A 21,217-nucleotide genomic window follows, 5' to 3' on the forward strand; every position below is an offset into this window, starting at 1 on the left:
GCTCAGAACTTGGAACCTTATTTGGTTCCCGAGGGCAAAAGTTCACATCAGAAACCTGCTCAGCCCAAGCGTCCACAGGTCTGTGCTGGCTAGTATATGTTTACTTGACACAAGCTAGAGTCACTGGCAAAGAGAGATCAAGCAGTAGGCAAGCCCGTAGGGCATTTTATTAACTAATGATTGATGGGCACCGGTGCACTGGTGGTCCTCGCTACTATAAGAGAGCAGGCTGAGCTAGCCAAGGGAAGGAAGCCAGTAAGTAGCATCCCTCCACAGCCTTGCATCAGCTCCTGTCTCCAGGTTCCTCACCGGCTTGAGTTCCTTGACGATGAACAGTGCCGTGGAAGTGTAAGTCAAGTAGATCCTTTCTTCCTGGAGTTGCTCTGATCACAGTATTTTATCCCAGCAATAGTAACCCCATCTAAGACATATTCTGACGGAAGCGGGGCAGTGGTGACACACACCTTTAATCCCAGCACTTGGGAGGCAGAGGCAGGCAGATTTCTGAGTTCGAGGCCAGCCTGGTCTACAGAGTGAGTTCCAGGACAGCCAGGGCTATACAGAGAAACCCTGTCTCGAGAAAAAAAAAAAAAAAAAAAAAAAAAAAAAAAAAAAAGACATTCTGACGGAAAGCAGCTTCAAGTCCCTGAAAAGTAGCCTAGGCATCTGTACCTCGGGACCAGAGGTCAGAGGCCACCTGTGGCTCAGCTGTTTGACTACCAAAGTGACTTTTTAAACTTATGAGTGCACACAGATACCAGAAGAGGGCGTCAGAACACCTGGAAGTGGGGTGTAAGCCTCCCAATGTATGCTGGGAACTTTAGCTATGCCCTCTGGCAGGGCTCTAACTACTGAGCCATCTCTTCAGCCCCTCCTTAGAAAGAACTACAGACACACACAGGAGGTCAATCCTTTTCCCACTTTCCACGGATTCCAGGGACTGAGCCATCTCTCCAGTTCCCGGAAACAGGAATTTAGAGCCAAGCTTCCCTAAGGTCCCCAGTCCACCCTGGAGATGTGAAAGACCCCACCATCAGGCTTAGCAAGCTAGCTGCAGTAACGCCATTTTGCAAGGCATGAAAAAGTACCAGAGCTGAGTTCTCAAAAGTTACAAGAAAGTTCAGTTAAAGATTAACAGTTAAAGATCAAGGCTGAATAGCACTGGGACAGGGGCCGAACAGGATATCGGTGGTCAAGCACCTGGGCCCCGGCTCAGGGCCAAGAACAGATGGTTCTCAGATAAAGCGGAACCAGCAACAGACACAGAAGCCCCGATAGACGTCAGTGTTAGCAGAACTAGCTTCACTGATTTAGAAAAATAGAGGTGCACAGTGCTCTGGTCACTCCTTGAACCTGTGTGTCTGCCAATGTTCTGACCAGATATGTGCCCATTGCTGAACCTTCATTAGACTCTTTCCTTGTACCCCTCCCCTACCCATTTCTTGAAAAAAGACATTGTTTAGATCTAAAAAGTCCCACCTCAGTTTCCCCAAATGACCGAGAAATACCCCAAGCCTTATTCGAACTAACCAACCAGCTCGCTTCTCGCTTCTGTAACCGCGCTTTTTGCTCCCCAGCCCTAGCCCTATAAAAAGGGTAAAAACTCCACACTCGGCGCGCCAGTCCTCCGATAGACTGCGTCGCCCGGGTACCCGTGTTCCCAATAAAGCCTCTTGCTGTTTGCATCCGAATCGTGGTCTCGCTGGTCCTTGAGAGGGTCTCCTCAGATTGATTGACTACCCACGTCGGGGGTCTTTCATTTGGAGGTTCCACCGAGATTTGGAGACCCCTGCCCAGGGACCACCGACCCCCCGCCGGGAGGTAAGCTGGCCAGCGGTCGTTTCGTGTCTGTCTCTGTCTCCGTGCGTGTTTGTGCCGGCATCTAATGTTTGCGCCTGCGTCTGTACTAGTTGGCTAACTAGATCTGTATCTGGCGGTTCCGCGGAAGAACTGACGAGTTCGTATTCCCGGCCGCAGCCCCTGGGAGACGTCCCAGCGGCCTCGGGGGCCCGTTTTGTGGCCCATTCTGTATCAGTTAACCTACCCGAGTCGGACTTTTTGGAGCTCCGCCACTGTACGTGGCTTTGTTGGGGGACGAGAGACAGAGACACTTCCCGCCCCCGTCTGAATTTTTGCTTTCGGTTTTACGCCGAAGCCGCGCCGCGCGTCTGATTTGTTTGTTGTTCTTTTGTTCTTCGTTAGTTTTCTTCTGTCTTTAAGTGTTTTCAAGATCATGGGACAGACCGTAACTACCCCTCTGAGTCTAACCTTGCAGCACTGGGGAGATGTCCAGCGCATTGCATCCAACCAGTCTGTGGATGTCAGGAAGAGGCGCTAGATTACCTTCTGTTCCGCCGAATGGCCAACTTTCAATGTAGGATGGCCTCAGGATGGTACTTTCAATTTAAGTATTATCTCTCAGGTTAAGTCTAGAGTGTTTTGTCCTGGTCCCCACGGACACCCGGATCAGGTCCCATATATCGTTACCTGGGAGGCACTTGCCTATGACCCCCCTCCGTGGGTCAAACCGTTTGTTTCTCCTAAACCTCCTCCCTTGCCGACAGCTCCCGTCCTCCCGCCCGGTCCTTCTGCGCAACCTCCGTCCCGATCTGCCCTTTACCCTGCCCTTACCCCCTCTATAAAGTCCAAACCTCCTAAGCCCCAGGTTCTCCCTGATAGCGGCGGACCTCTCATTGACCTTCTCACAGAGGACCCCCCGCCGTACGGAGCACAACCTTCCTCCTCTGCCAGAGAGAACGATGAAGAAGAGGCGGCCACCACCTCCGAGGTTTCCCCCCCTTCTCCCATGGCGTCTCGACTGCGGGGAAGGAGAGACCCTCCCGCAGCGGACTCCACCTCCTCCCAGGCATTCCCACTCCGTATGGGGGGAGATGGCCAGCTTCAGTACTGGCCGTTTTCCTCCTCTGACTTATATAATTAGAAAAATAATAACCCTTCCTTTTCTGAAGATCCAGGTAAATTGACGGCCTTGATTGAGTCCGTCCTCATCACCCACCAGCCCACCTGGGACGACTGTCAGCAGTTGTTGGGGACCCTGCTGACCGGAGAAGAAAAGCAGCGGGTGCTCCTAGAGGCTAGAAAGGCAGTCCGGGGCAATGATGGACGCCCCACTCAGTTGCCTAATGAAGTCAATGCTGCTTTTCCCCTTGAACGCCCCGGTTGGGATTACACCACTACAGAAGGTAGGAACCACCTAGTCCTCTATCGCCAGTTGCTCTTAGCGGGTCTCCAAAACGCGGGCAGAAGCCCCACCAATTTGGCCAAGGTAAAAGGGATAACCCAGGGACCTAATGAGTCTCCCTCAGCCTTTTTAGAGAGACTCAAGGAGGCCTATCGCAGGTACACTCCTTATGACCCTGAGGACCCAGGGCAAGAAACCAATGTGTCTATGTCATTCATCTGGCAGTCTGCCCCGGATATCGGGCGAAAGTTAGAGCGGTTAGAAGATTTAAAGAGCAAGACCTTAGGAGACTTAGTGAGGGAAGCTGAAAAGATCTTTAATAAGCGAGAAACCCCGGAAGAAAGAGAGGAACGTATCAAGAGAGAAACAGAGGAAAAAGAAGAACGCCGTAGGGCAGAGGATGAGCAGAGAGAGAAAGAAAGGGACCGCAGAAGACATAGAGAGATGAGCAAGCTCTTGGCCACTGTAGTTATTGGTCAGAGACAGGATAGACAGGGGGGAGAGCGGAGGAGGCCCCAACTTGATAAGGACCAATGCGCCTACTGCAAAGAAAAGGGACACTGGGCTAAGGACTGCCCAAAGAAGCCACGAGGGCCCCGAGGACTGAGGCCCCAGACCTCCCTCCTAACCTTAGGTGACTAGGGAGGTCAGGGTCAGGAGCCCCCCCCTGAACCCAGGATAACCCTCAAAGTCGGGGGGCAACCCGTCACCTTCCTGGTAGATACTGGGGCCCAACACTCCGTGCTGACCCAAAATCCTGGACCCCTAAGTGACAAGGCTGCCTGGGTCCAAGGGGCTACTGGAGGAAAGCGGTATCGCTGGACCACGGATCGCAAAGTACATCTAGCTACCGGTAAGGTCACCCACTCTTTCCTCCATGTACCAGACTGCCCCTATCCTCTGCTAGGAAGAGACTTGCTGACTAAACTAAAAGCCCAAATCCACTTCGAGGGATCAGGAGCTCAGGTTATGGGACCAATGGGACTGCCCCTGCAAGTGCTGACCCTAAACATAGAAGATGAGTATCGGCTACATGAGACCTCAAAAGAGCCGGATGTTTCTCTAGGGTCCACCTGGCTTTCTGATTTTCCCCAGGTCTGGGCGGAAACCGGGGGCATGGGACTGGCAGTTCGCCAAGCTCCTCTGATCATACCTCTGAAGGCAACCTCTACCCCCGTGTCCATAAAACAATACCCCATGTCACAAGAAGCCAGACTGGGGATCAAGCCCCACATACAGAGACTGTTGGACCAGGAAATACTGGTACCCTGCCAGTCCCCCTGGAACACGCCCCTGCTACCCGTTAAGAAACCAGGGACTAATGATTACAGGCCTGTCCAAGATCTGAGAGAAGTCAACAAGCGGGTGGAAGACATCCACCCCACCGTGCCCAACCCTTACAACCTCTTGAGCGGGCTCCCACCGTCCCACCAGTGGTACACTGTGCTTGACTTAAAGGATGCCTTTTTCTGCCTGAGACTCCACCCCACCAGTCAGCCTCTCTTCGCCTTTGAGTGGAGAGACCCAGAGATGGGAATCTCAGGACAATTAACCTGGACCAGACTCCCACAGGGTTTCAAAAACAGTCCCACCCTGTTTGATGAGGCACTGCACAGAGACCTAGCAGACTTCCGGATCCAGCACCCAGACTTGATCCTGCTACAGTACGTGGATGACTTACTGCTGGCCGCCACTTCTGAGCTCGACTGCCAACAAGGTACTCGGGCCCTGTTACAAACCCTAGGGAACCTCGGGTATCGGGCCTCGGCCAAGAAAGCCCAAATTTGCCAGAAACAGGTCAAGTATCTGGGGTATCTTCTAAAAGAGGGTCAGAGATGGCTGACTGAGGCCAGAAAAGAGACTGTGATGGGGCAGCCTATTCCGAAGACCCCTCGACAACTAAGGGAGTTCCTAGGGACGGCAGGCTTCTGTCGCCTCTGGATCCCTGGGTTTGCAGAAATGGCAGCCCCCTTGTACCCTCTCACCAAAACGGGGACCCTGTTTAATTGGGGCCCAGACCAGCAAAAGGCCTATCAAAAAATCAAACAGGCTCTTCTAACTGCCCCAGCCCTGGGGTTGCCAGATTTGACTAAGCCCTTTGAACTCTTTGTCGACGAGAAGCAGGGCTACGCCAAAGGCGTCCTAACGCAAAAACTGGGACCTTGGCGTCGGCCGGTGGCCTACCTGTCCAAAAAGCTAGACCCAGTGGCAGCTGGGTGGCCCCCTTGCCTACGGATGGTAGCAGCCATTGCCGTTCTGACAAAGGATGCAGGCAAGCTAACTATGGGACAGCCGCTAGTCATTCTGGCCCCCCATGCGGTAGAAGCACTGGTCAAACATCCCCCTGACCGCTGGCTATCCAATGCTCGCATGACCCACTATCAGGCAATGCTCCTAGATACGGACCGAGTTCAGTTCGGACCGGTGGTAGCCTTAAACCCGGCCACGTTGCTCCCCTTGCCGGGAAAAGAGACCCCCCACGACTGCCTCGAGATCTTGGCTGAGACACACGGCACCAGACCGGACCTCACGGACCAGCCCCTCCCAAATGCCGACCACACCTGGTATACAGATGGAAGCAGCTTCCTGCAGGAGGGGCAACGTAAGGCTGGAGCAGCGGTGACCACCGAGACCGAGGTAATCTGGGCCAAGGCGTTGCCAGCCGGGACATCCGCCCAGCGAGCTGAACTAATAGCACTCACCCAGGCCCTAAAGATGGCAGAAGGTAAGAAGCTAAATGTTTATACTGATAGCCGCTATGCCTTTGCTACCGCCCATGTCCATGAAAAAATATATAGGAGACGTGGGTTGCTCACCTCAGAAGGCAAGGAGATCAAGAACAAGGGCGAAATCTTGGCCTTACTGAAAGCTCTCTTTCTGCCCAAAAGACTCAGTATAATTCACTGCCCAGGACATCAGAAAGGCAATAGTGCTGAAGCTAAAGGCAACCGAATGGCGGACCAGGCAGCCCGGGAAGCAGCCATGGGGACTGACACAAAGGCCTCCTCACTTCTCATAGAGACCTCAACCCCGTACACTCCAGACTTCTTCCATTATACTGAAACAGATATAAAGAACCTACGAGAGTTGGGAGCCACATATGATAGAGAGAAAAAAATATTGGGTCCTGCAAGGTAAACCTGTGATGCCTGACCAGTTCACCTTTGAATTATTAGACTTCCTTCACCAGCTCACCCACCTTAGCTATCAGAAGATGAGGGCACTTCTAGACAGAAAAGAAAGCCCCTATTACATGCTAAATAAAGATAAGATCCTCCACGAGGTGGCGGAATCATGCCAAGCCTGTGTCCAAGTAAATGCCAGTAAAGCTAAGGTCGGTCCCGGGGTGCGAGTAAGAGGACATCGACCAGGCACCCATTGGGAAATTGACTTTACTGAAGTAAGGCCCGGACTGTATGGGCATAAGTATCTTCTGGTGTTTGTGGACACGTTCTCTGGCTGGGTGGAAGCCTTCCCAACCAAGCATGAGACTGCCAAAGTTGTGACCAAAAAGCTTCTAGAAAAAATATTTCCAAGGTTTGGAATGCCCCAAGTGTTGGGGACTGATAATGGGCCTGCCTTCGTCTCCCAGGTAAGTCAGTCGGTGGCCAAGCTACTGGGGATTGATTGGAAACTACATTGTGCTTACAGACCCCAGAGTTCAGGTCAGGTAGAAAGAATGAATAGGACAATCAAGGAGACTTTGACCAAATTAACGCTTGCAACTGGCACTAGAGACTGGGTACTCCTACTTCCCTTGGCCCTCTACCGAGCCCGCAACACTCCGGGCCCCCATGGACTCACTCCGTATGAAATCCTGTATGGGGCGCCCCCGCCCCTTGTTAATTTCCATGATCCTGAAATGTCAAAGTTTACTAATAGCCCCTCTCTCCAAGCTCACTTACAGGCCCTCCAAGCAGTACAACGAGAGGTCTGGAAGCCTCTGGCCGCTGCCTATCAGGACCAACAAGACCAGCCTGTGATACCACACCCCTTCCGTGTCGGCGACACCGTGTGGGTACGACGGCACCAGACTAAGAACTTGGAACCTCGCTAAAAAGGACCCTACACCGTCCTGCTGACCACCCCCACCGCTCTCAAAGTAGACGGCATCGCTGCGTGGATCCACGCCGCTCACGTAAAAGCGGCGACAACCCCTCCGGCCGGAACAGCATCAGGACCGACATGAAAGGTCCAGCGTTCTCAAAACCCCTTAAAGATAAGAATAACCCGTGGGCCCCTTGATAATACTCTTATTAATCCTACTCTTCGGACCCTGTATTCTCAACCGCTTGGTCCAGTTTGTAAAAGACAGAATTTCGGTGGTGCAGGCCCTGGTTCTGACCCAACAGTATCACCAACTCAAATCAATAGGTCCAGAAGAAGTGGAATCACGTGAATAAAAGATTTTATTCAGTTTCCAGAAAGAGGGGGGAATGAAAGACCCCACCATCAGGCTTAGCAAGCTAGCTGCAGTAACGCCATTTTGCAAGGCATGAAAAAGTACCAGAGCTGAGTTCTCAAAAGTTACAAGAAAGTTCAGTTAAAGATTAACAGTTAAAGATCAAGGCTGAATAGCACTGGGACAGGGGCCGAACAGGATATCGGTGGTCAAGCACCTGGGCCCCGGCTCAGGGCCAAGAACAGATGGTTCTCAGATAAAGCGGAACCAGCAACAGACACAGAAGCCCCGATAGACGTCAGTGTTAGCAGAACTAGCTTCACTGATTTAGAAAAATAGAGGTGCACAGTGCTCTGGTCACTCCTTGAACCTGTGTGTCTGCCAATGTTCTGACCAGATATGTGCCCATTGCTGAACCTTCATTAGACTCTTTCCTTGTACCCCTCCCCTACCCATTTCTTGAAAAAAGACATTGTTTAGATCTAAAAAGTCCCACCTCAGTTTCCCCAAATGACCGAGAAATACCCCAAGCCTTATTCGAACTAACCAACCAGCTCGCTTCTCGCTTCTGTAACCGCGCTTTTTGCTCCCCAGCCCTAGCCCTATAAAAAGGGTAAAAACTCCACACTCGGCGCGCCAGTCCTCCGATAGACTGCGTCGCCCGGGTACCCGTGTTCCCAATAAAGCCTCTTGCTGTTTGCATCCGAATCGTGGTCTCGCTGGTCCTTGAGAGGGTCTCCTCAGATTGATTGACTACCCACGTCGGGGGTCTTTCAGATGAAGTCACCAATGCACTCTTTACTCCCTTCATTGGCATGTTTATAGGGGGACAGTGCTCAGGACAGAATAGAACCTTGGGCATGCTAAACAAACACACAGGTTCCATGGAGTCACACCTTAGTGTCAGGGGAGGCCACTTCACAGCAGGCTTGGTCCTCCCTGTGCCTTGTCCAACCCAGTGGTCACTCAGGCAATAATGTGGCATTCTAGTCAGCCAGTTTCCCCTGGTGGGCACGGGGCAGCTTCCTGTCTGCTCCCGTGTGGGTACCAAAAGTGAGCATTGCATGGGGCTTGCCAGGGCCCTGTGATTTCTGAGCTCATGGAGGAGACCCTGCTGGTCAGAAGGGGACACGTATGTGTTTGTGTTAGTCTGATGGAGTAACCTACCCTACTCCATCTTGAGCACTCCTGGTCTCCCTGGTCACTGAAGCAAAGGTAGACTGAGGAGACTGCCTTATAGCTTGAAGAGAGGACCGCCTTCAGGCCAAGGCTTCAGGATTGCTTCTGTGTGTGCTGATGCAGATGTGTCCAGATGTGTGAGCAAGGTCTGAACACAGGGCTTATTCTGAGGTCCTTCTGTGGCCTCTGTGGCCACTCAAGTTGCAAAGCAGAGTCTGCTGTGAGGCATTGGGCTATACACAGCCTGGTTTCCAGTTGAGGCAGGATGTTGAACCCCGGGACCTGGTGGTGATAATTCACCTACATGGGACAGTAGGCGTTCCCTCATGTCTCTTGGAACTCTGGCTCCTGTCGAAGTTACTGCCCCCACAGCCCCTACAGGAGAAGCATGGCTAGTAGTCACATAGACAAAGTCCCAAGCTTTTGACCTTCAGGCTAGACTCCTCCCAGTTACCTAGCAACAGTAAAGATAACAGGCCACCATAAAAAGGGCTGCTTGGCCCCACCTCACTCTCTCCTCTCCTCATCCTCTCCTCTCACTCTTACTCTCTCTCCTCCCTCTCTCTCTAACTTCTTACTTTCTAGCCTTTCCTCTTTCTCTCTCTCTCCCCCTTCCCTCCTCTTGGCCATGGCCGATCTCTCTCTCTCTCTCTTTCTCTTCACTTTCTCTCTTACCCCCTGCCTTTCTATAATAAAGCGCTAAAATCATAGACTGTCTCTGTTCATCAAGGCCTGCTGCGCTTGGACGATGGGATAGGCTTTCCTCTAATGAGCCCTTTCTAATCTCCCTTCGGAAGGCCTTCCTGTGCTCCAGTCAAGGCCCAGACTCAGAACTCTCGCCTGTGTAGGAACCTCTCTCCTATAACCCCGGAGGCCAAGGGTGTCACCCTGGGGCCCCCAGTTGGGGCTGTCCCTTGTCCACCCCCCCCCACTGCCAACTGGGGTCAGTGGCTTAGATGCCCACCTGGGGCCAAGTGGAAAGCGTCTGGCAGCCCTCCCGAATCTGCTTGCCCAGAGCACAGAAGTAACTCTGGCTGGACAAGGGCTCTTTCCCTCCCCCTCCTTCCCACACCCCCCCCCCTTAGTGCCCACAGTCTTCTACACTCATGAGCTTGGAGGTTCTTTCTTGTTTGTTTCTAAGACTGGGTCTCAGTATGTAGCTCTGGCTGTTCTGGAAATCACCATGTAGACCAGGCTGGCCTCAAACTCACAAGAGATCTGCCTGCCTCTGCCTCCCAAGTGCAGGGATTAAAGGTGTTCACCACCACACCTGGCTTTTCACTTTGATTGAAACCAGAGATTTTCTTTGGAAAACCACCAACCTCCCAAGAGGTGAGCTGGGTAGGATCTTCTTGCAGACTTGGCCCATGTAACATGAGAATTGTCCCCCAAGGTCAGTCAGGCCACGTCCCCATTTCCCCTGGGCTGCTGAGGTAGTCTGTGTTCTCACAAAGATGCCCAGGCTGGAGGTCGAGACGCTGGCCTCCTGGCTTGTACCTGGTGGTCTCCCTGTGTACACAACCAGAGACTAGGATCAGTCCCGAGACTTGTTGGCACAGACTCGCTTACAAGTGAGCCCAAGTCACATGGCCAGTGTTACTGCCCTGCCACAGGGTGGAAAGGCAACCCAGAGGGTGTCTGGATCATCCTGAGATAGGCGAGGAGTGGAAACATAGGCCTCTTTCTAGGTGTGGTTTGTATAAGCGTGTCAAGTCTGACATCGTAGTGATTGACAGAGACAATCTCAACCTAAGGAAAATTACAGAACACAGAACAGAAATGGTGGGACTCTGATCACACTACATCTGAGTCCTGTCCAGGGCCGTAGTAAACACCACATTCCCTTGGTACACAGGTCAGCTGAAATCAAGCTTTTTTTTTTTTTTTTAAAGATTTATTTATTTTATTTATGTATATGAGTACTGTAGTACAGATGGTTGTGAACCTTCATGTGGTTGTTGGGAATTGAATTTTTAGGACCTCTGCTCACTCCAGTCAACCCTGCTCACTCAGACCCAAAGCTTTATTATTATACATAAGTATACTGTATATGACATCTGAGGATGTCAGATCTCATTACGGGTGGTTGTGGACCACCATATGGTTGCTGGAATTTGAACTCAGGACCTTTGGAAGAGCAGTCAGTGCTCTTACCTGCTGAGCCATCTTGCCAGCCCCCTCAAGTTTTGTTTTTGAGTTTACAACACAACCCAATTTCTTTGTATTCTACATATAGCCTCTCACAGAATGGTTAAGAACTGCTGTCAAAGGTGAAGTGTTTGTCCTTTGGGCACCCCTCCTCAGGCAGCTGTCCTCCAGGAGAGCTGCCCCAGACACCCAGCCCTCAGTAGGCAGAACAGGTCCTGAGAGGAGGTTATCACATGCCCTCCCCTACCCCACCTTGGGCATCTTCAGGGTAATGGCAACCTACAGCAGGCATACATGGGCCATACAGCTTGCACTGTGTAGTTCAGAAATGACATCATTGGCCGGAGCCCAAGAGACAAGTGAGGGACAGCCAGGGTTATGTCCTTTGAGGGACAAGCCCTAGGGCTTTTAGCTGGCTTCTGAGGCTCCCCTCACCACCGGACTGGTACCTTAAACCCGTCCCAGTGTATGTATGTCATGTCCCTAGGCTCAAGAGACACTTTGGTCTCTTTACTGGAGTAGGAAAGCAGAGTCTGGACTTGGAAATAAAAAATAAAAGAAGATCTGCTTTGCCTAGCACACAGTAGGCACTCAACGTTGGAGCATTGCCTCCCTCTGGACGGTTGACACTGCAGCTCTGGGCCAGGCAGAGGAAGGTGAGTGGGTGGGTAAGACCTTGAACTATGGAAGAGGTAGGGGTGTTTCTTCTTGAGAGGGGCCAGCTCCACAGGGAGAGATGCCTCAGAGCTGCTGGCTCAGCAAAGAGAGGACTCAAGGTGGGTCCGTGAGGGGTCTTAAGCAGTGTTAACTCTGGGGAAAAAAATGCTTCGCCCATCTCTTGCTGGTCAGGACACCCGTGTCTCTAGTGTGAACTAGTTTTTTTGTTTGTTTGTTTGTTTTTCGGGACAGGATTTCTCTGTATAGCCCTGGCTGTCCTGGAACTCACTCTGTAGACCAGGCTGACCTCGAACTCAGAAATCCACCTGCCTCTGCCTCCCAAGTGCTGGGATTAAAGTCGTGCGCCACCACACCTGGCCCTAGTGTGAACTCGTCACTGTGGAACACTGAGATTTATTTAACCAGTGCACCTTGGCACTGTGTTGAGGCCCGAGGAAGGGAGGCACAGAAGCAGAGGGGACCTGCGGGGACAAGATTCCCAAGTTTTAGAGTGGGTTCTGCTTCCTACATGCTACCACCACTGGACCCTCACGCCACTCTGGGCCACTCAGGCCAACTCGGCAGGCAAGTGGGGAGACAGGATTATAGAAGACATTAAGGGTCCTGAGGGAGGAGAAGGGCTGGAGGCTAGCCCAGACCTGGAGGTGCCTCCTCAGGCAACTAACTGCAGAGCTCTCAACCGCCCAGCAGTGTCACCAGTCCTGTTCTATCTTAGCTGGAAGGGAGGACAGCCAGACCATTTTGTTGTTGTTGTTGTAGCCCAGGCTGGCCCCAAGCTTACTCTATATCTCGAGCAGTTTCACTAAACGAGACTCAGCATGGATGTGAATGTTTCACCAAAGAGACAGGAAAGGGGGACTGAGCAGAGCCACAGCCCACACAGGCCTCAAAGTGTGACTGGATTGGGCAAGCCTCAGCTGGCCACAGGGAGGCAACTGCCAGGCCTTGCAGAGGAGTGAATGAGCCACTCTCAGCCCCCAGGTCCTGGAAACAGGAACAGGTCACTCACAGAGGCAGAAGGATAGCCTGCCATAGAGCAAGGGTAGCCCACTTTGGCCTGAAACAGAGTGACCAGGGAGGGACATGGTGGCATGCCCCAGTGAACCTTGGGTCTCTGCCTCTGCATGGGCCCTTGGCCCAGCCCTGCCAGGAAGACATGAGGACCTGAGTTCAATCCCCAGCAGATATAAAAGAATCCAGGCATGGTAGTACATGTTTGTGATCTCTGCGCTGGGGAAGCAGAGACAGGCAGATCCCGGGGGCCTCATTAGCCAGCCTGCCTTGCCTCATTGGGGGGCTCCAGGCCCGTGAAAGACCCTTTGGTAAAAGACAATGTGGACGACTCCTGAGGAACACCCAAGGTGGACCTCTGGGCTCCACTTCACACACACACACACACACACACACACACACACACACACACACAGGCACACACTACCTGTTTGACACCTGCCATTGAGTGTTTAGGTCACATGACTGCACACCGACCCTCCTGACTCCCCATGGTCGGGGTAACATTGCTGCGCAGTACCCTCCATACCCAGCCCCCAGTTGTCACCCAGCTGCTCTCTCCACACCCCTGTTCCTTCCTGTCTCCCCATAGCTCATCACCAACTGACCTGCGCTTGGGATTCCCCCTCCCAGTTAACCACCTACCCCACCCCCAACCCAGCAAGCAGATCCAGGATTCGTTGTTTTGTTTATAATTTAAAATTTGGCGGGGCAGTGGTGGTGCACACCTTTAATCCCAGCACTTGGGAGGCAGAGGCAGTGGATTTCTGAGTTTGAGGCCAGCCTGGTCTACAGAGTGAGTTCTAAGACAGCCAGGGCTACACAGAGAAACCCTGTCTCGAAAAACCAAACTAAACCAAACCAAACCAAACCAAACCAAACCAAAACATATCATTTAAAATTTGCATATGTAATTATTTGTGTACATGTGTGGTAGGTGTGTATGTGCCTTAGCATGTGTGTGGAAGTTAGAGGGTAACTTGTAGGAGTTGGATGTGTCTGTCCACCCTGTGCATTCTGGGGTTTGAACTCAGGTTGTCAGGCTTGGCAGAGCAAGCCCCTTTACCCACTGAGCCCTCTCACCTGCCACCCCAACTATACATTTTATTGTGGTTTGAATGTTAACATTCATGCCTCCCCGCTCTAACTATAGATTTTTGTATTTGAGAAATGATCTCACTAGGTACACTGGGCTGGCCTGAAACTGAGAGAAAGAAAGAGAGAAAAAGAGAGAGAGAGAGTGAGAGCGAGCGAGCGAGTGCTGGATATGAAAGGTCAAGCAGTTCGCTTTCTTTTCTTTTCTTTCTTTCTTTCTTTCTTTCTTTCTTTCTTTCTTTCTTTCTTTCTTTCTTTCTTTCTTTCTTTCTTTCTTTCTTCAGGGTCTCAGCTTGAATTCTTGCTCGCCCAGAACTCACTACGGCAGCCATGAACTTAGTATGCCCCTACACAAGTGTCTTTACTCCTCAGATCACAAGCACGCCCCACCATACCTGGACAACGGTCTGTATGTTTTAACACACACATCACAGTCAACCTATGCCCCTCCCTACCTCAGAGGCCCATGGCTTCTTGGTGCATTGGCAACCCTCAGTCTCCATTGGCCTTAGCATTGCCTTTACCCACCTCAGACCCTGCAGATGCGGTTGGTTCCCTCTGCTGCAAAAGTTATCCCTCATCTCAAAATGGGCTCCACCCCATGTTCTGGTAGCCTTTAAATGTCACCTCCCTGAGAACCCTCCCCTGATCTCTTCTCAATGGTCCTCACCTCCTGTGACATGGTGGCCGGTTCTTCCTCCTAGCTCCATATTCCCAGAAATAAGGCTCTGACTCAAAATATACTTATAAATAAATACCTTGGCCATACAGCTAGGCTCTTCTCTGACTGAAATCATAACTTAAGATATCCCATTTAAGCCGGGCGTAGTGGCGCATGCCTTTAATCCCAGCATTCGGGAGGCAGAGGCAGGCGGATTTCTGAGTTCAAGGCCAGCCTGGTCTACAAAGTGAGTTCCAGGACAGCCAGGACAGCCAGGGCTATACAGAAAAACCCTGTCTCAAAAAACCAAAAAAAAAAAAAAAAAAAAAAAAAAAAAAAAGATATCCCGTTTATTTAAACTTGCATTCTTCCTTGTGGCTGGTTGCCTGTGTTCAGGTTCTATGCATCTGCCTTGTCACGTCTTCCCAGGTGGCTTCCTTGCCTGGCTCTCTCCCAGAATTCTTCCTCCTCCCGGATGTCCCACCTTCTATTTCCTGCCTAAGCCATGGGCCATAGGCTTTTTGATTGACAGGTAACACAGCCATACAACACAGTCTGTACTTCCTCCATCCCCACCTGTTAGGCTCAGCCACGACCTCCCCTTGTCCTACCTTGTATAATGCATTTGCTCTGTCATTTGGTCCTTTTATGTCCTTTCACAGAGCAGTCTTGATGCGGGTCCGTGGTACCCACCAGCCTCTGCTGGTTTAGTGCCCGCACTTAGACAACACTCAGAGATAATTTGTTGAATGAATATAAGATCACCCAGCTGGCACGGGCAGGATGGAGGAAGGATTGAACTCCAGGCCTCTTTGATGGCAACTGCTGTCTTTCCATCTTTCCAGATCATTCTGAGCAACCAAGCAGAAGTCAGCCTCAGGGCACGGGGTTGGACGTCATCAGCCCAAGTGTCGCCGATGCCAGGAATCGAACCCAGGTCCTCACATGCTAGGTAAGTGCTCTACCTCTGAGTTCCATTCCAAGTCCTAGCCACACTGCAGCATCACACAGGTCCCCAAGCCTCATTCAGACATGGTCAACTACCTACCTACATACATACACTCAGGGGCTGTCACAGATGGTAGTGAATCACATGGAGGTAGGTCCAGGTAACTGATGTGACTCTGGGAACTCCAAACCCATCCCTGGCTGAAACCTCACCCCCTTCTTGCTTCCTTTCCCTCTTCTCACGCACTCCTGGGTGCTCTGGGAAGGGAAGTGGTCGGCTGCAACCACGAGATACTGGAGACACCAGAGCCTTTGAAGGTGGCCTTCTCTCCCTGCTGGTGGAGGAGGGAAGAAAGCTCAAGCAGAAATAGCCTCCAGGCCCTGGGCTTAGATCTTACTTGATCTGTTCTGTGAGCATCAGGAGGGCAGGACCACCATACCTGGACAGTGATGGATCCTCACACAACAGAAATGTGAAGGACGTGGTGGGGGTGGGTTGAGGGGGGAAAGGGACTTCCTCATGCTTGAGAACAAACCAGCAAATATCCAACCACACAACTCTGAAGCGTCTCTGCAAACTGGGGCTTCTTTTCAGAGCAATGTTTTTCTCTCAGTGTATACAAGGTTACCTTGAAATGCGGTCCTGAAATTATTTGTTCTTTGGGCTGTTCTGTCTTACCAATCAGTGGCCTCACCCCTCCACCCAACCAGAGTGGGAGTTCTATGGGGACAGAAGTCGCTCTGTCCGCTGTCTCTGTGGGATTCCCCAGGTCTGGATTCACAATGACTTCAGACGATAGCTTTGCAATCTTCAAACTTCCTTGTTTCTCGCCTTACTGATTCAGCCAGGATCTTATACAGTGTTTAAAGCAGCAGTGGTCACAGGCTTTCAACACTCAGTCACTAATTTATATGGTGTCCTAGGTTCATCTTTGTTTCAGTCACAAATACCCTGACAAAAAGCTCACAGTTCTAGTCACAGTCCATTGTTATAATGAGGACACCAAGGCAGCCTCATGTCCACAGTCAGGAGCAGAGAGAGAATAACTCATGAGTCCTGTTTGTTTCATCGCTTAGCTAACTTTTTCCTCTCTCACATAGCTGCAGGAGGCCTGCCTAGGGAATGATGCCGCCCACAGTGAGCTGGGTCTTAAGACAATCCCCACAGGTCAACCCAATGTAGCCGGTCCTTCATTGAGACCCTCTTCCCAAGTGATTCTAGGCTGTGTCAAGTTGAAAGCTAAAAGGGACAGGTACACACAACAGGGAGTCAGCCAGAGAGTCCAGAGCTTGGGTCTTGGTAGCTGAAGCCATATCTTGTCTTATACTGTTTGTAACTCATGGCAGGATGTATTGCTGATGTCAGCCCACAGCTTTGAGGTGGTTCATTAGATGGAGGGACTCCTGTTCCTTCTCCCTGGCCTTCCTCACCCTACAGACATGAGGAGGAACTGTCTCACCCTGTCTAGCTGACCCCGAAGTAGGAGAGTTTTGATTTTTTTCCGTGTGCCTGTGCACTGCATGCATGCAACTGTCTGTGGAGGCCAGAAGAGGCCATCAGATGCCTGGTTGTCAGCCACCATGTGGGTGCTGGGAACCAAACTTGGCTCTTCGGGCAGAGCAACAAGTGCTCAAATCGTTGAGGCATCTCTCCAGCCCTGAGAGATAAGTTTTGGATGAAACACAAGAAGGCTGAAGTTCAGGATGGAGCAGGCCATACCTTAGGAACTTTCAGGAGGCTGTTATATCACAACATTTCTGAGGAGTCCTGCCACCATCCAACCTAGCTTGCCACCAGCATGGAGGACAGGGGAGCTGGTAGAAGCCAGTGGATCAGAGACCAATGGGAGGCAGATAATGTTCCTGTGCAGTGCCACACAGTATTGCAGCACCCGTGGAGATGCAGCCTTAAGCTCGAAGGGGGCTGTGCACTAAGCATCTGGAAGGGAGGCTAGCCCACACCTGCAGGTGGTTACAAGGAAACAAGTGTTGCGGATAACCGGCTGAATTAGGCCAGAATTGAAGCTGAAGTCACTGAACTCTAAGGAAACTGGCTTTTAGAGTTTCACACACAGCAGCCATGAAGGGCTGGGGTTCTGAAGAAGCTAAAGTTTGGGTTCCATTACACGGACCCGGGGCTTTTGGGCTGCAGTGGGTCTGAATAGGTGTGCTAGGAAGCCCACTCCTTCCCCTCCACACACACACACACACACACACACACACACACACACACACTGTCTCTTAGTGACTCTCCTGAATTTTCCTTCCCAGCCCAGAGAGAGTGGGTTCAGTCATTCCCCCACCAGCTTATGATACATTTCTTTTGCCCTTACTTTCTTGGGACTGTCTCCATTAGCAGGTAAAAAGTTTCTCTTTAACCTGCTCTTGCATCAGTTGGCCCCCTGAATTCAGCTAGGGAGTTCATCTCCTCCAGTAAACACAGGAGCTTTGGAAGAGAGAGGGAGGAGGAGGTCCTTGGATGAGGCGTTTGAGTGGGGGTGGGGTGGGATTAGCCGGAAGAGAGTTCCAGCCCTGTGCATACTCCCGGGGTCTTTGTCATTTGATAGCCGCTTCAAGTTAGTGCCTCTCAGCACACTAGTGCCTCCGTAGGCCTTTGAGTTTGCAGCAGCAATAAGTTCGAGCAGCTCTGGAAACTCCCGCCACACCACACCCCCAAAGGCAAGGGCCCTCCCCCTGGGCTCTTCAGAGCTGGGGTGTGCCTGAGTCTCTACCCTGGGATGAGAACAGAGCTAAGCAGACTGCTGCCAGGTAACGAGGATGAGGCTTGGGGTGGGGAGGTCAGGGCGCCCCCCTCTTCCTTCCAACCTTAGTTGTATCTCGAGCTGAGGGCAGCTGCGATCTTCTCCCTGCTCTGCACACCCGCCAGCCGCGGGGCCCGGGAGGGAGGAAGGAAGCCCTGGCCACCCTCCATCCTCGTGATTCCCTGCTGCTCTTTTGTCCATTTTGGCTGGCGGGGAGTGGAGGACTAGGCCAGGGGGCACCGTGGGGTGACCAAGGCCCTGGCTGCTTCTTGAACTGTGACTGCCCACCCCGCTCTCCTCCCCGGGGAATTGAGCATTGACAGGCGCATCCTCTCCTGGTGGGTGTTAACCTGGATCCACAGCCATGACTCTGCCACACCCAGCATCTTGTGACTTGTGGAGAAGTAACCCTGTCCCCCTCACACAGGTGGAGAGAGCCAGCCAGCCACTGCAAAGGAGTGCTGCAAACTACCAGCAGGTGAGTGTGAAGCCCTAAGCCCTGTTTTCCATCCCAGAGCCCTACAGCCACCCCAGGGAGACAGCAGGAGGGAAGGAGATACAGCTAGCACCACAAGAGCAGACCCCCAAGGAGTCAGCACACTGGTGCACCCTAGCAAGAAGAAACCCAATTTAGTGGAGCCTTCTTGAAATGATTCGAAGCCCTATCTGTTGGGTTCAGGAGTGCCAAGGAACAAGAATGGTGGGTGGGTGGGTTGGGGCCTGGTTATACTGTAAGACCGAGAAGCAACAGCAACAGCGTGCATTTCTGCTCTTCTGAAGCCCCCACCACTTACCCAGCACCTACTGCCTGCGAGTACCTGATTCTACATGCCTTAGAGGTGGGACACTGCCTCTGTGTCTCTGTATCCTTCTCTGCCCTATGGCATTCAGAATGGCACCTACCTCCCAGGAATGCTGAGGTGATGGGGAGAAGCCTAGCAATCCCCACTCCCACCCCCAAACCTAGCACGGGATCCTTGGGAGCTGCGTTCCTCTCTGCTCAACCTTGCCCCTCTGAAGGCATTTCTGCCTACTGGGCATTTCATCTCAGGTTGGCGGGGACGCTCTGAGCTTTGCAGTGTTTCCTGACTGCCCACCAGCAGCTTGAGGTTTCTTGAGAAAGGCCGTGGTTGAGGATGGCAACTTCTGCCTCCAAGACTCCCCTGGCAGCAAGGCTGGTCAAGGCAGGGTTTTGAAAATCTCTAGGCTAGGTCTTACCCAATTCCAGAGCTGCTGGGCAGCCCACAACCTTCCCGTGGCCATGTTTTGCAAGAAGGAAGAAGCCCGGACTTCTTGTCCAGGCTTTCCCGCCTGTAGCGCATGCCTCCATCCTTCTTTCCCAACTCCCACTCCATCTAGGCCAGTCACAAGTTCTGGCCTACACAGATCTCCAGTCTGGATGCTGTGTCACCATGACTACACCCAAGTCCAGACCTCCATCCTCTTTGGCCCTCCCCATCATGTCCCTGCTATAACTTTTCATTTTTTAAAGATGTATTTATTTTATGTATATGAGTGCTCTGTGTATACCTGCATGGCAGAACAGGGCATCAGATCCCATTACAGATGGTTGTGAGCCACCGTAGGGTTGCTGGGAATTGAACTCAGGACCTCTGGAAGAGCAGTCAGTGCTCTTAGACCTCTGAGCCATCTCTCCAGCCCCCCTGCTATGACTTGACCCTGAGCACTACAGCATTTCACACAAGCTGAGAGCCCTGCTAGACCTCCCCAAACTATTATTATTATTTCTTCTCCTCCTCCTCCTTCTTCTTCTCTTCTTCCTCTTCCTTCTCTCCTTCTTCCTCCTCTTTCCTCCTCGTCCTTCTCTTTCTGTTTTTGGAGATAGGTTTTATCTCTGTAGTCTTGGCTGTCCTGGAACTCACTCTGTAAACCAGGCTGGTCTCAAACTCACAGAGATTGCCTCCCTGTGCCTCCCAAGTACTGAGATCAAAGGTGTGCACCACCACGCCCAGCGTGAGAATTCTTCTTCTTCTTCTTTTTTTTTTTTTTTTTTTTGGTTTTTCGAGACAGGATTTCTCTGTGTAGCCCTGGCTGTCCTGGAACTCACTCTGTAGACCAGGCTGGCCTCGAACTCAGAAATCCACCTGCCTCTGCCTCCTGAGTGCTGGGATTAAAGGCGTGCGCCACCACGCCCGGCCACTCTGTCCTCTTAAGTTCTTGCTGTTAAAGAACCTTCCTCTTCCTGGGACACTTGTCCCCACGAGAGCCTGGCCACTCAACCTGCAAGAGCCTGGCTTCCCATCTTGCTCTGTTCTGAGTGTGGCCTCAGCCCTGTCCTTGAGGTGTTTGTCATCTCCTGTCCCCTTCCCTTTTATTCTCCCTGAACCCAGCCAGCGCAGGGTCTAGCACGGATGAAAGGCACAGGAGGCTCTAGCTCTGCTGCTTGCAAATGAGCGCAGGCTTGGGTCAGACTTATCAGTTCTGCTTGCTCAACAGTCTGCTTTCTCCACCACTGCGCAGACCCTAGCATGTCCTTCCTCCCTGCTTTCGTGGCCTTCAGCTTCTCCCGTTCAGGTATTGGGAGGGGGGAGAGGGTTGGCAACAGCATCCACTGTACTACACACACTGCTGCCCACGCAGTTGCTAGGGAGCTCTGGAAAGGTTTCTGGAATGAAGTGGTCAGGTCTAGGATGTAGCCGTTTGGAAGCCCCTATCACTAGATGTCTGACTAGGTTGCATCTCTCTAGCCAATGTGAGGCTTCTCCATGGCCACCCAGGCAGTGGGCTTCACCACTTTTATTTGTTTGGGCTAGTTTATTAGGGAGGACTTGAGAGTTGAAACCCTCTGTCTTCAGTTGGTGAAGTCAATGGATTTTGTTTGTTTGTTTGGTTGGTTGGTTTTTTATTTTGTTTTTGTTTTTCTGAGACAGGGTTTCTCTGTATTGTCCAGGCTGTCCTGGAACTCACTTTGTAGACCAGGCTGGCCTCGAACTCAGAAATCCACCTGCCTCTGCCTTCCAAGTTCTGGATTTTTTTTAAATTTTATTTATTTATTTTATATATGTGAGTACACTGTAGTTGTCTTTAGACACACCAGAAGAGGGCATCAGATCCCCTTACAGGTGGTTGTGAGCCACCATGTGGTTGTGCTGGGAATTGAACTCAGGACC

The 21,217-nt window shown here is 51.8% G+C and overlaps 2 protein-coding genes across 5 annotated transcripts in view; both read left to right on the plus strand.

The window, feature by feature from the left end:
* Positions 1 to 3,940: 3,940 nt before the first annotated feature.
* Gm52787 (predicted gene, 52787) lies at positions 3,941 to 8,380 on the plus strand (the record flags this gene model as incomplete). Its single annotated transcript, XM_030254965.1, has 2 exons — positions 3,941 to 4,919; positions 7,099 to 8,380. Coding segments are annotated over 2 exons (1,140 nt in total), but the record flags the coding sequence as incomplete, so codon positions are not given.
* A 6,596-nt stretch (positions 8,381 to 14,976) lies between these two features.
* Hvcn1 (hydrogen voltage-gated channel 1) overlaps positions 14,977 to 21,217 on the plus strand; it is a 35,493-nt gene continuing 29,252 nt past the window's right edge. Inside the window, exons 1-2 of one of the 4 annotated variants that reach the window (XM_006530472.3) lie at positions 14,977 to 15,328; positions 18,514 to 18,564. The gene's annotated coding sequence lies outside the window, so the exon portion shown is untranslated. Of the gene's footprint in view, positions 15,329 to 17,900; positions 18,094 to 18,310; positions 18,425 to 18,458; positions 18,565 to 21,217 lie in introns of those variants that run through there. The other 3 variants (NM_001042489.2, NM_001359454.1, NM_028752.3) reach the window with 3 other exon arrangements.

Source organism: Mus musculus, chromosome 5, assembly GCF_000001635.26.
Source record: "Mus musculus strain C57BL/6J chromosome 5, GRCm38.p6 C57BL/6J".
NCBI lineage: Eukaryota > Metazoa > Chordata > Mammalia > Rodentia > Muridae > Mus > Mus musculus.